This window comes from Triplophysa dalaica, chromosome 8, assembly GCF_015846415.1.
Source record: "Triplophysa dalaica isolate WHDGS20190420 chromosome 8, ASM1584641v1, whole genome shotgun sequence".
Taxonomy (NCBI): Eukaryota; Metazoa; Chordata; class Actinopteri; order Cypriniformes; family Nemacheilidae; genus Triplophysa; species Triplophysa dalaica.
This window is the reverse complement of record NC_079549.1, coordinates 22,026,108-22,040,458: the sequence shown is the minus strand read 5'-3', so window position 1 is coordinate 22,040,458 and position 14,351 is coordinate 22,026,108. Positions and strand designations below refer to the sequence as shown.

Here is a 14,351-nt window from a genome sequence, read left to right as displayed (position 1 = left end):
TTTTGTAGCATCTGATTTTAACATCAATCGAGGTTGTTATGCTCTTTAGATGCTAAGATTAAAGCGAAGAAAGTGTCCTTTAAGTGCATCCAAAAAACAAACAGATGACATATTTGGTTATTTTCTTCATTAGGATGTTCACCATGGCAACGGGACCCAACAGGCCTTCTACAGTGACCCTAATGTCCTGTATGTGTCTCTTCATCGCTACGACGACGGCAACTTCTTTCCTGGAAGCGGAGCACCTGACGAGGCAAGTTTTAATTCGATTTAGTCGAACGTTTTACCAAATGTGTTTCATCTTAAACAGAAGACATTTATGCAAGAATTCTATTTTCTAGAATAGAAATATAAAAAAGATATAGATATAAAATCATAGGAAGAACTTGCACTTTCTAGGGTTGAAATAAATAAAATAAAAACAAAAGGAGAATTTGCGTCGGTGGTCTCAGACTGTTTATTGAGAATGTTCCTTTTAACAACCTGATATGAGAAATCAGGGCAGAAAACACAGCTACGGTCTTCTTTTCCACACATTGAATCCCACTCCTCTCTTTCAGTTAGAATGAAGGATCTTTATCATTAATCCCATAAGCCAGTTTCTGCATGTGAACTAATGAGGAGATTTACATTTAATTGACTCAATCGGATGCATAATTTCTAGCTTTTGTCAAAGTCCATTCGGCTTTGCAGTCAAACCTCATTACAATTGTACACTGATAGTAATTGTTGGGATTTACTCTTTATTGGCACAATGACATCACCATTAATTCAGCGTTTTCCATGGCAGTGTTAAAACATGCAAGCATTTTACAGGACTTCCCCTGCTCATCTGCTTTAGTCAGACCCGAGTTGTTTATATCTGTAGACAAGCTCGCTTTAGAAATAAAGCCCCTTCATCAGAGAGATCAGGATTTATAACCACGTGTAATTGTGTTTGTGCGTCTGTAGGTGGGCGCCGGTCCAGGTGTGGGTTTTAATGTGAATATGGCTTTCACTGGAGGTCTGGAGCCTCCCATGGGGGACACGGATTATCTGGCAGCATTCAGGTAACCGTCACCATTCTGTGTGTTTTGTTTTGGTTTTTGTTATAGTTTTCTCGTGTAAAAGGTGACCTTGTTTTATGCTCAGAACAAACCCTATTTTTTATTGAAAATAGTTATTTATTTACTTCCAGCAGCTGAACATGCAGGGATTTTATGTGGGCACATATGGCAAAGACTGGCCTGTTTAGTGCAGAATTTATCGCGAGGCGATGCTCTTTTATTGGACGTGCTAGCCTAGTCAAATCACAGCCAATAGAAAGACTGTATTTCACATTGGCATTAAATGGAGAAAAGGATGTGATAAACGAGGGAAACTTTCGGAAACCTTTCTTCTCTTACATACTGCAACACTTTGATTTGATGTGCAGGGGTCCGCTAGCCTGCTTTTTTCAGTTTAGAATCAAATTTATTGGAAGAACATGAAGAAAAGTCTTTAAACTTCTGCCGCTGCACGCAATAAAACATTAAATATATATTTTTTACAAACAAACGCACTGCTCTCAAACTTAGTGAGATGCATTGTTGTCTGCTAGATTCATAAAGGATTCATTTACTCAATACTTGAACTCACTCCATTCCTCTGGTCTCAAAATATACCGGTATTCCCAAAAATAGTGATTATTGATATTGTGTTCATTCTAAACATATGATAATATTGTAAATAATTCAAGTTTTACCTTAAGAGCCATTGGCTCTCTCTCTTCCTCCTTATATTGACATTTTCAGTAACAAAAATAGAAACACAAAATTAAAGATAAATTTGACTGACAGTATTATTAATTTCTTGAAAAAAAGCGTAAAGCAGAGATATTCATAGCGCCGAACATTAGTGCCCAAAATACATACTTTATATCTCAAACATCTTTTGGTGCATAGATCCAGAACATATATTAACCAAAGATTAAAAATAGACCTGGATGCGTCCAAGATCGGCCAAACAAGCACATTTTTAACCATACAAAGGCCAAATGTATATAAAAATGTGCTTAAAGGATATGGGAAAAAATGTGGGTATTAGCAGTGCCATAAAAAAAACAATACAGTAGATATTGCGATAATATCGTTATTGTGAATTATTTCGACCACCATAATCATGCAGTGAAAATCAAAAATCATTTTTTGAGTCAACTGTTTTTTTATACCTACTTATAATGTTTAAATTGTGAAACTAATTACATTTAAAATCAACAATGCTTTGAGGGACTCATTTGGGAATTCGGTTTGGTAACAAGATTGGTTTTGGAACGAACCCAAAGTGCCAGCAGGCATCGAGTGGTTTATCATCCCTGTGCTAACAGCCATACGACAGCCAAACAGTGTGAAAAGCCCCAAGCGAAACCCCTTTTCACAGAGATTTCACGAATTGCAGCGGGTCCTGGAGAAACAGGCGAGAACTTTCACAACAATGTCTTGTAACAATTTGTATAAGTTCTGCTCATCCCTTGAACTGTCCCTTTTATGTGTAGCAGGGGCTGTTGGGAGTCTTTGATGGCATGCCAGTAAAGCTGAGCCCCATTAGCATCTGTGTTTGGGGCTATTAATAACCTCCTCCTTCACGGTTCGGGCCCACGGCCGATTCGAGACGCTCTTTGAAGAGGGGGCTCCGTGCCCAACGCGTATAGGCTGTTTCGGCAGGTAGACGGCTAAAATATGGCCCACGGCAGGTCGATGATAAGACGGGATAAGTCTCGCTCATCCTTATGTTTTCAGACCCGCCACCTCCTTCTCAGCAGCCCAATCGTTCCTCTTCTGTCCGACCATTGTCGTAAATCTCTCCCTAACATGTCTTCGATAAACTCACTTCAGCAGACTTTCCTCATGCAGGGTCTAAGCAATGCCAGCTGAGTACGACCCGTCTGCGCTTCTGACTTGAGATCTGATCTGAAGTATCCGCAACTTTATAAAGATGCCAAAGTATTTTGGTCCTCCATTCACCTTTTTGGTATTTTTTGGACCAGACATTATGCTGAACGTCCTGTTACAGTATTTGAGATTAGTGTTTGTCCAGATGAGCTTCAATTTAATGCTCGGTGAAGACCGCAGAGATGTTATTATGAATGTGAGCGCTCTGATTCACATGCTCAGTGCTGCCATATGACTCACAGGTTTGGGTTTGCCAGCTGGTGTACTCATGCTCTGGCGCGGATCTTCACCGTTTCATTCATTTTGATTCACCAGCAGCTTCCTCTTCTACCACTGCTTCTGTCTCATCAAGCGTCCCACCCAGAACGTATTCATACCCCAGTGGAGATGTCTGCTGGATTTGACTATCTGTAATTTGTGGATTTGTTAGAGGACCACCTCGATTTACATGTGTGCATTTGGCAGGCACTTTCATTCAAAACAAACAGTGGTGCAGTGCACACACTTGTGTTCCCCGGGAGTCAATCATCCCACAATCTTTGGCATTGTTTGTTCTGTGCTCTACCAGTTGAGGTAGAGGAGCATCAGAAGCATTAGTTTAAATGAATTAAGTGTAAATATTCTCATGATAGGTTGTTGACGGTCGACTCTTTGAGTGAGATGAAATTAACTTTTGGGTTCATAGTGTCTGGACTGAACATTTAGTTATGTGTGTAATCTAGTAGTCATGTGTCCACTCAATAGAGGAGCTCTTGACTTGTCTTCCTCTCTTTTTGTCTCCGTCGTGCTCTTTGTCATCACTTAATCGGACACAAACTTTTGTTAATGTGTGATGTAGTGATCTCAAGTGACCGGGAGCCGGAAATATTCATATTTTTATACCGACTTTCGGTTCATTTTCTTCCGCTCTTTTTTTCTCACTCGCTTTCTTTCATTATTCCTTTTTTTCTTACTCATTCACTTTCTCGCTCACTCTTTCTTTCACATTCTTTCTCAATTTCTTTCTTTTTGTTTAAATTGTGTCTCTTTTTTATTTAATTTATTGTTTATTGTCTGCTTTAGTCTATTTGTGCATTCACAATTTCTTGTTTTTGCTAAAATCTTTTTTTTTCTTATTTGATTTTTCTTATTGTATGAGTAAAAATATTTCTAACTTTTTTCTTAAAACTTTTTAAAGTAGTTTAAATTTTGTAGTTAATTTATGTCTTTTCTAATATTCAAAAAATCCTTTTTTCTTTCCCACTTATCCACCTCTCTCTTTATGTATGCCTCTGTCTTGTTCGCCCATTTTTTTTCTCCTCCTCTTCCTCCTCAGTGATGTTTTGTGGGCCCTTCGAGACAGTGTTTGCCTTGCGGGCAGCACCTTCTCATGTGGACCCGGCCAGTGCCACGTTGCTTTCGCAGGGGATCAACCCTGGGATGAAGAAAGGAGGAAGAAAAAAGATAAGAAAATTGGCTCTAATGAAAACCAGAAGCCCAGGCACTCTCACCATGAACTTGGAAACAGAAAGGAGAATTTAAGTTAATTCAAACCAGCTCTTTGCAATGCCAGATGACAAGGCTTTGAAGTCCCCCTCCCTTTACTCTTTGCTTTCTCGCATTTTTTTGGAAGGGGGAGCTATTGGAAAAGCCTTTGAATCTGATGGATAGCCATGGCTAACATTAACCCTTCACTGGTCATTTTTGGTTTTACAAGTGCCGGGATGCTTCTGCTCCAAACCGCTCCTGGCGTGTTTCAGCGCCGGGATTAGGTGGGCCCTCAAGGTTGGATCGGTTTTCGAGAGCCTCATAGGTTCCTCAGCTTGCCTCCAGTCCGTGTAATTTGTCTCAGTCCATTGCAAGGAAATTTGTGCAGACTAATGCTAATTACCAGTCATAAATCCAGGCCTCATCCTGCACGTCATGGTTGAATCTTCCTCCTCTGCCTGTCCGCTCTTCAGGTTTAGATCCCCCGGCAAACATGACAGAAAGTTTCCCTGAAGGAGGTTTTTTGGCACAATACAGTGGAAGAGGATTTAGTGTTAGTCTGTTCTGGTGAAGCTGATGAGAGTCGGAGGATGAAATGTGTCATGTTCACACAATGATAGGAAGGTGTTTCTTGGACAATGGTGTGTGGTATAAACAGATTTTTATATTACTGTATGTCCAGTAAACATATATCCTGTACTCTCATTCAACTTGTGCCAGTCTTCCATCCAATTTAGTTTGAAATGAAGCAGTGATGAGAAGGACAAACCAGGGTTAATATAGTTAACTAAAACAAGAAATATTAAAACAACTAAAAACAAATCAAATATAAGCATTGTTTGAAATAATAGAAATGTTGCATTAAAGTGAGTCACTAAAATGTGATCGACTAAAAAATGATTAAAAAAAAGATTTACTTCATTTTAAAATCATTGTAAATGCGTTTTGCAATATGAACCATAAATATTAAAGTGACAAAACATAAAATAAGACGCATAAAATATAACAAAAATTTGCATGAAAACTAAAAAAATTGCCAATCTCATACTTAGTTGTTTCTAAACTAGAGGTACCTTAAACATCATCTAGACAAATTGAAACATTTAAATCAGAAAGAGTATCTTTGACTACTCAATTTATATAGTGTTTTTTACAATTTTCATTGTTACAAAGCAGCTGTACATGAGAAATATTGACTATAAGCAAACAATTAAAGTTATACCTGTAAAAACAAGAAAAATATGAAAACACAGAAGACAGACACACCCACATACAGAACACTCAACACACACAATATGCACACGTACTAACACACATAGACATACACACACACAATTCCGTACACTCATGGATGCGCAAGCACAGACAAGCACGCACACACACAAAGACAAGCACGCACACACTGGCATGCACGCACAGTGAAACTACACATTTAAGATAAAGGAGAGAGAAACACAGGTCAAATATTAAACAGACTATAAATTCTTTATTCAATATTAATAAAAACTTAAAAATTCTAATTCTAAAGCAGCCCCCCCGGCCAGGCAAAAAGTGCAAAACAATATGCAAAAGGTGGCGAGGAACCCAAAACTCCAATCAAGAGAAAAAAACTGAGGAGAACCCAGGCCCAACCAGGGGATTCCAGTTCCAAGATTTGTCAATTTTGGGAGGTGGGACTAGCATAAATTCATAACGATGGATATAATCTTAAATTGTCCATACAAAACCAATTATTGTCGTTGCCAATATGATCCATCACTACTCGTATCTGTTTTGCCCTGCATGTAATATCTTGAAAATTCATTGAAGTATTTAAGCACATTGTTGAATATTTGCAATAATGTCCTTTTTTCCCCCTCAAATTTAATTTGAAGGGTTGGTGAAAGAATCCAGATATTTCCTTTATTCGTGTCTCGAGTAAATGTAGAGTCCAGACCGCAGACTTCAGATATGCTCTCTGTGAGTTGTCATTTGCCGGTCTGACTGTCAGATGGATGCTACGCTGGATGTGAAGGGGCCCCTGCATGCGAGTTTGGAGGGAATGTGATACTGTGTTCAGGTGCAGCGTGAGAGGCCGTCTCTCTGTGGAGAGTGACTTCATGACGGATGAGAGCGCTGCTGTGGGATGTACGCTCATTGACTGCACTCGCCGTCTTTACAGGTCATGGAAATCCTGGACGATTAGGCAAATCAGGGAATTGTGATTTTTAGACGTGGAGAAGTCATGGAATTTTGTGAAATTTTGAAACATCTTAAATGACGCATGTTTTTATAATGAATAAAATGTATAAATACCCTGTTGAAGAAAACAGCATGTGCTGGTTTGGTGTGTTTTGATGGTGGTTTGTGCTGGTTTCATCCGTTCATGTGCTTGTTTAAGCTGGTCATGTGCTGGTGTTTAAGACGGTCAAACCACATCAAAACATACCTAACCCAGCATATCCAGTTTCTTTCAAAAGGTTAGAAAGAAAAATAAAAAAATAATTTGGTCTTGTGTAAAAGTAATCGCAACACTTTACAGTAAGCTTGTGTTTGTTAACATTAGTCAAATCATTAGCTAACAAGAACTAACATGTTTTTTTCAGCATTTGTTAATCTTATTTAATACCAATAGAATTTTCCACGCTATTTCATTGTACATGAACTAAACATTTCTACATTTATTTTAAATGTGTATAAGTAAATGCGGATATTAACATAAACTGAGATTTATAAATGGTGTAGAAGTATTGTTCATTGTTAGTTTATTCGCTTATACATTAGCTATATAACAAATACAACCTTATTGTTACCAAAATAATTTTGCAAGCAATATTTATACAAAATATTACCGAGCAGTAAAGTCATTATTAGATATGATTTTGAGTTTGAAGAGGAGAGGTTATAAAATGGTTTGTAAATAATAGCCGAATAGACCTCAAAGGTCAAAAAGATTTGGCAGAGGCTCTATCTTCTCATGAAAAATGACTTCTGGACTTCTCTTTCTAGAAACTCCTCTGTGGGCTGATTTCCCTTGCGTCTGTTTTCTTGATATGTATTTTGTAAAAACGCAAAGTTTGTGACACCAAACTCAATACACATCAGTCAATCCATTTGTATTTAAATGGATGTTTTTGGATGTTGTGTCGCATCACTCACCGTGCATTGAGCCTGCCGTTTTATGAAAACCCATTAAAATAGACCAACCGTAAAAAAACATTTTTTACCTCGTCGTGTCGTGCTTTTCATACAATTTTCGAATTCAAGAATGTGTCTCATGTGTCCCTTAACAAATCCCTCGGATCGAGGTGGATGTGAAACCAGGTTAATTCCACAGGCTTCCCCAAGTCAGATTGGTTGGCTATTCATTCAAGCAGCGCTGTCATATTTTGATTTGATTTGTGTGCGTTATGATGTGTGTGGTCCTGCCAGTGATTCATCTCTGTTTTTGAGTCCTTTGGATTGAAGTCGTGGAATGATCATAACCGTCAGAAGCAATGGTAATAAAACCAGCAAATACGCTGACGGTCGGCAGAGACGAGCGTTTGGACGGCTCTCACGCGAGGCGGGATGCAGCTCCGTTCTGTAGGTCGTAAATCTCAGCATCTTTGGCTTAATTAGTGAAGGCCTTTTTCATCTCCCCGTTGATGCCGTCTGATTCATGACTTTACAGAAGAGTTTTCCACACGGGGTTGATAATTGATCGTGCGGTTTTGAGAGGAACGCTGCGTTTTTTTGTGGCACAGTGAGTTGTGGAGGGAAAGTGGTGATGCAAGCAGTTTTGGCGGGCGTTGTGAAGTTTGCTCGTCTCAGCTAGAACATCAAAGACGAGGGAGGAAGGTTCTGGCTTCACTGCTGTCATTCCGAGGACCCCTCTCGGTGTGTGTGGCTGTCCTCAGAATGCCTGTGGCCTGTATGTAGAAATTATAATTTACCCGGGGCTAGACTGGAGGAAGGGGGAGTAGTCGGGCTTTGCTGTGGGCGTCCCGCTGCTGTTTCTGGCAGGTTGGGATGTGTCACCTGTGATGGAAAGTGTGACCGTGTGGGTAAGACAGCAAAGCTGCCTTTCTTGCAGTGTCTGGGAATTAAACTCACATTAATACGTTTTCCAACCTAAGATCTTGACTAGACACATTTCACCAAAAAATCTAAATTGTCATTTAAGCATCCTCACATACCCTTGCTCTTTAATAAAACGTGTCGTGTTGAACTTGAAAAAAGCATCAAATCATTTGTTGAGACTTAAAAAAAAAAAAAAATTGGTGAGCCTTTCCTTTGACCCTGTCTTAGAAAAAGCTCGACTTTTAAAGTGGCTGGCGATGCTGTGAATAGTTTTGCTTAAATCCTGCAATTTTCGTGTTTATCCACTGTTTAAAAGACCTCAGCATGTACTAACACGACTCACTGTTGTCTGTCAAAACAATATCAAGAGATTTTTAGTTTGCTTTGGACGCCCCTTTGCTTGTGGTCCTTCCTGTCGACTGCCCACACAGACACCACTAAAATTCCTCCTACGACTCTGAAAACATCTACACGCCACGTGATGTCGCTTCAACCGGTTTTCTGTGACGCAGAACACTGTTCGACTCTCATCCGCCCTCAGCGTTAGACACCCGTATAAGCCGGGCAGTGCAGTCAGCTGGCTTGGTGTGGGGCGCAGGGTGTAATTGAGGTGAGGTTAGCTGGTTTAGAATGGAAAGTATGAGGCACAGCTGTGGACTTTGGCCATCTTAGAAGCTGGGCCTTCTGCCCACCTGTGGCGAGAGGACAAGTGCCATATTCCAGAGACCAATGAAGCTCCAACCACATCCAACTGTAGCTGAAGTGTATTGCGCAACTGGGTTTAAGAGTTAACTGTGTCTGTTACATACAGTGAAATATCTGTCAAAAGTTTGAGTCCTTGAGCTGAAACCTTATCTTTGGTTAAATACCTCAAAAAGAACCTTGTTGAAAAAATAGCATGAGCACAATTTTGTCAATTCTAGTCAGGGCGGGGCTACTTTGATTGGGTTAAAAATGTCATTTATTGTTCTTTTTTAAGTGCATATTTCCCAGTTACATTTACAAATTTTCTTTAATGGGGAAAATAATATTAGGGCAGTTCAAGTGTTATAGATGCGACATTTTGCGTTATGGATGTGACGTAAAACGTCCGTATTAGTTACCAATATACTGAACTATTTGTTTATATTTTACTAAACCCTTGTTGATAGAGTCTAAACATCAGAAAAATATCAGTCTATGCACAAGTTATCGATTGTAAAAAAGGGAAATAAACATGCGTTATAGATGAACACCATTTTCGGTAGGCGAGGGGATTTCTGTGAATTAAAATGCAGAAACCTGAAGCAATACTACCCAAAAAAATAAGAAGGGAGGACTCTCTGTAGAACATAAAAAAGTTACTTTATTTTCATGCGCCCATTTATTAGGAATATGTGCCGTTATGGATGTGACGATCCTGAAAATGACACTTACCTCACTATGAAAAATCTCGCACTAAAAATAAAGCAAATGCTTTAACACTTGAAGAGAGACATCACGTGGGTACTTAAAACACCAAATGTTAATATCTGTGCTGTAAGTATAGGAAAAAACGTTGGTGCTAGATTTTTTTCATGGTAAGGTTGACATTTTCACGGAATTGCTCATTACTAAAGATTTCTGTAAGTACATGTTCCTAAACTTTTTACCAGTAATGAATTTGACCTACATATTGCACAATAGGACTTGGAGATGTTGTTCCCAAAAGTGTTGATGAGAGCATCATTTGTACAATGTTGCTTTTCATGCTCACAATACAATCACAATATGAGGCATGTGCTACAAAATGGACAAAACATTAAACTCTAAAGATATTTATTGGACAAAATGATTTGTTGAAAAACAAACTATATCATATCATGGAATGGTTTTTAATTCAAATATACAAAAGTGTATAACAAAACCAAAAGTTTGCAAGCAAACAATGACTACAAATTGCACTGTTATTAATATTAGTTTATTCTTGTTTATCCTATGTCATTCTTTGCCAAATCTCCTTTAATTAATCTCAAAGATGAGCTCGGATTATGCTCCAAACACTAATGCAAAATAAAACAAAAAATATTTTGAGATGCATTTGAATAATAAAGGGAAGATTTTTGGCAATTATTAAAAAACTAAAAGTTTTTGTGGCTTTGATGATATTCGGTGTTTATATGCCAGAATAAGTTTGCTTATGTAGTGTTATTTTATGTGGGTAAGTGACGTATAACTACCACTTATCATGTGGTGCGACCAATAATATCAATAATTGTATTAAATTCGAAATAAAATCAATCCAATTTTTGTGGCTGAAATATGAATGTCTGGTACAGTTTTCTTAAGTGAATGGTATTTTTAAAACATTTGTCCGTTGTATGTGATTTTCAGGAAAAATAGTTTGTTAATTTTGCTAATTTAAGAAGCACTTTGTTTCTAAACACTGGAATACTAAAGATTTGTAAAAAAAAATGATTTTAAGATTAATTATTGTCACGTAAGGCCATGGCCAATTCATAGATAAAAAATACTTAAATCACTTAATTTGACATTTTATTTACACCACATTCATAAAGTTTGAATAACTGCAATAGATATTATTATTTTTTGTATTTAAATAATTGACAAATGCCGAAAATCCTTATCCGTCATTGACCCGAATAAAGATTGGTAGAAATATGTAGAGGCCACAATATTTCCATAGAGAACATCTACTGCAGAAACTCTTTGACCGTATCTTGGCCGTAGAGACAAAGCCTTACACAAATCAAGTGTATAGAGTCAACTACAGTACACCTACACTGCAGCAAACAGCGCCGAGCCTCTCGCCCCACCAAGCCCAGTTATATATCCAGCTGCAGTTCACAGAGAAATCTGTCGTCTTAATATAGCCTCACAGCTGTGAGCCCTGAAAGAATGCAGGGCCTGGCTACAGCCGAGTCAGAATATCCTCCAGCCTAATCAACGTGCGTGTCGTCTTCTTCCGACGCAAGCTTTGATGACCCGTACAAAGACCGACTGGAGTTGCCAAGATAAACCGAACATGAGGGTTCGTGCATGTGTGAACTCACGAATGTGTGTGTTTTGTGTGCGTCTTACAGACAGCGCGGACGGGGCGGCTGGGGTTGTTTTCACGCCATACACACACCCCAGTCATGTTGTCATACGACCTCTGTTGAGCTCTAGGCCGGCGAGTCCAACGGCTTTCTGTGCAAAAAGGCAAATTCGGGTTAGGAATCAAAACTTGACAGCAGAATGGGCCGTTAAACCCACAGTCGTCCCATGAATCACTCAATGAATCTGTTCTTGTTTCTTGGAATCTAAACGTTTCTTCTCTTTCCGTGACGGTTACTGGTATTTTGGGGAAGTTTAGACTAAATTTAACAGCACAACAGCGCCGTTTGACATTAATCTCGGAGCTGTTTGACATGAATGATTATTCACCCAAAAAAGACAGTTCTGTCGGGGTTTACTCACCATCGTGTTTTTTCAAAAAGGTTTGGCTCTTTTCTTGTGTGGAACACAAAAGATAATGTCGGGAAGAATCTTGTGGGGTTTTCCACACAGTGAAAGTGAATGGGAACTGGAGCTGTCAAGCTCCAATAATGTCAAAAAACACCAAAAAAAACATTATAATGTTCTTCTATACCGGTATGAGTTGTTTTCTTCTGTGAAAATGTCTTTCCAGACGGGTTTGACTTTCTTTCTTCTGTGAAACCCAAAAGATGATGTTCTTAATAATATCTTGTTAGTGTTGTTCTTATTGTGAAAGTGAATGGGGACTGGAGTTGTCAATCTCCAATAATGTCAAAAAACACCAAAAAAACATTATAATGTTTTTCTAGACCGGTATGAGTTGTTTTCTTCTGTGAACATGTCTTTCCAGACGGGTTTGACTTTCTTTCTTCTGTGAAACCCAAAAGATGATGTTCTTAATAATATCTTGTTAGTGTTGTTCTTATTGTGAAAGTGAATGGGGACTGGAGTTGTCAATCTCCAATAATGTCAAAAAACACCAAAAAAACATTATAATGTTTTTCTAGACCGGTTTGCCTTGTTTTCTTCTGTGAAACCCAAAAGATGATGTTCCGAAGAATATCTTGTTTGTGTTTTACCATACAGTGAATGTGAATGGGGACTGGAGCTGTCAAAATTCAATAATGACAAAAAAACGTAAAAAAATTAAAAATTCTAAGTCTTTATCACATTTTTTATTTTGAAATTTAAGAAATGTCGTTGACAAAATCTTGAGAATCTTTCTCGACAGCTGTGGTCACCATTCACTATCATTGTACAGAAAAGTGTAGGTTGGACATACTGCTATAAAAAAAAAATTGTTACAAGTTACAAAGTTTGTCATACAGCTTTCCTGTAGATCAGTGGTAAGAGCATTGCGTGAACAACACAAGGTTGTGGGTTCGATCCCAGGGGATTGCAAATACCTATGTAAAATGAATAGGATAAAGTAATGTAAGTCGCTCTGGATAAAAGCGTCTGCCAAATGCCTAAATGTATGTAAGTGTAAATGTCATACAGGTTTCTGAAAAACACGAGTTAGTAAATGAAGTCAAAACTGTTATTTTGAACACACTGTTCCTTTAAGAAACTCACATAGTTTTTTTGTATATTTGCTTTTAAAGGACGGTGGTGATGCCAATAGCCAACGAGTTCGCTCCAGACGTGGTGCTGGTTTCTTCAGGCTTTGATGCTGTGGAGGGGCATCTGCCACCACTAGGAGGATACAAACTAACGGCCAAATGTGAGTATTCTCCGATTCCCTGCGTTCATGATGATTGTCATGGGATGAAGCAGTTTTTCCACTCCTAAGGCTACGGTGCTAAATAATGAGTCATTGACATGGAAGTCTGCCTTTGTCCAACTCCCTCTCTCTCGTATTTCATGTCTCAAAGCTTTAGTCCAATTTATCATGCGCTAATGCCACAAAAACAAGAGACCACACTCTGCTGTGCAGTCTATTCCCAAAAGGGAGGTATTTGACTAGTTATTCTTTCTCAAACGTTAGGACCCCTGATGTTTTTTCTTTTTTGTTCCCATGCGTGCCGGTCGAGATGGCATTCTAGGTTTGGTTCTAAATCAAACATTCAGAGATTGTGAAACACTCGGTATTGGGGTCCAGAAGGTTGCTTTTATCCTGTTAGAGGGCTTTACTTGCTTTTTAAGGCTCGACTTTTGTAGATAACATCTCGAAGTGAAGGCTGTCCGTATGTGAGTGCTTGAACGAATGCACACTATGTAAAAACACTGTTCTGCTTTCTCAGGGCCGGGGGACGTCTTAAAACATTTAGCCAGACTCTAAAGACAGACAGGTTATCCGCTGTGAATTTGGCCCTTCCTGCTGATAAAACATTCTTTAAATCAGATTCCTGCAAACGCTGATCTTAGAACAGCTCAATGACCTGTGACAGCATTGACTTTTTTCTGCACGCTTATCTTAAAAAAAGATACGCACAAGGCAAGCACATTAAACGCATACCAGGGACGGAAATTAACCAGAGCCTGGGGCAAAAATGTTGCATATACAAAAATCCTTTATTTCTTTTTATGCAAGTGATACTTTTTTGGATTTGGATTTATAATATACATTTTATATATTACATGTATTTATTAGGATTGTCACAATCATCATCATTTCATGGCCAAAAGAATTGTGTTAAATGTGATATCTATTGAATTGTTTTAATGTATTTTAAAATGAATGTTAAATAATGCTATCAGTCAAATTTATTTATACATTCTTTTATTTTTTATACAATATAATTATATGTGTAATATTAACACAATATCAATAAGCATTTTAGTATGAGATTCATATGAGACTGTATGTGCTTAAAAACATTTAAATTAATCTAAAGTGGCCTTAAATATGAATTTTCATTTAAAAGGTTTGACGGGGTAAAGTCGGATGCGAATATTCAAACATGACATCAAACAAAAAGTTCAAAGGACGCCTGG

General features: G+C 38.3%; 1 protein-coding gene across 4 annotated transcripts in view; it reads left to right on the top strand.

Moving 5' to 3' along the window:
* Positions 1-14,351, top strand: part of hdac4 (histone deacetylase 4) — a 155,441-nt gene that overhangs the window by 127,075 nt on the left and 14,015 nt on the right. For all 4 annotated transcript variants that reach the window (XM_056754256.1, XM_056754255.1, XM_056754258.1 and 1 more), the window contains 3 exons: positions 134-253; positions 952-1,049; positions 13,019-13,137. In XM_056754256.1, coding sequence (XP_056610234.1) covers positions 134-253; positions 952-1,049; positions 13,019-13,137 — 337 coding nt within the window. The remainder of the gene's footprint in view (positions 1-133; positions 254-951; positions 1,050-13,018; positions 13,138-14,351) is intronic.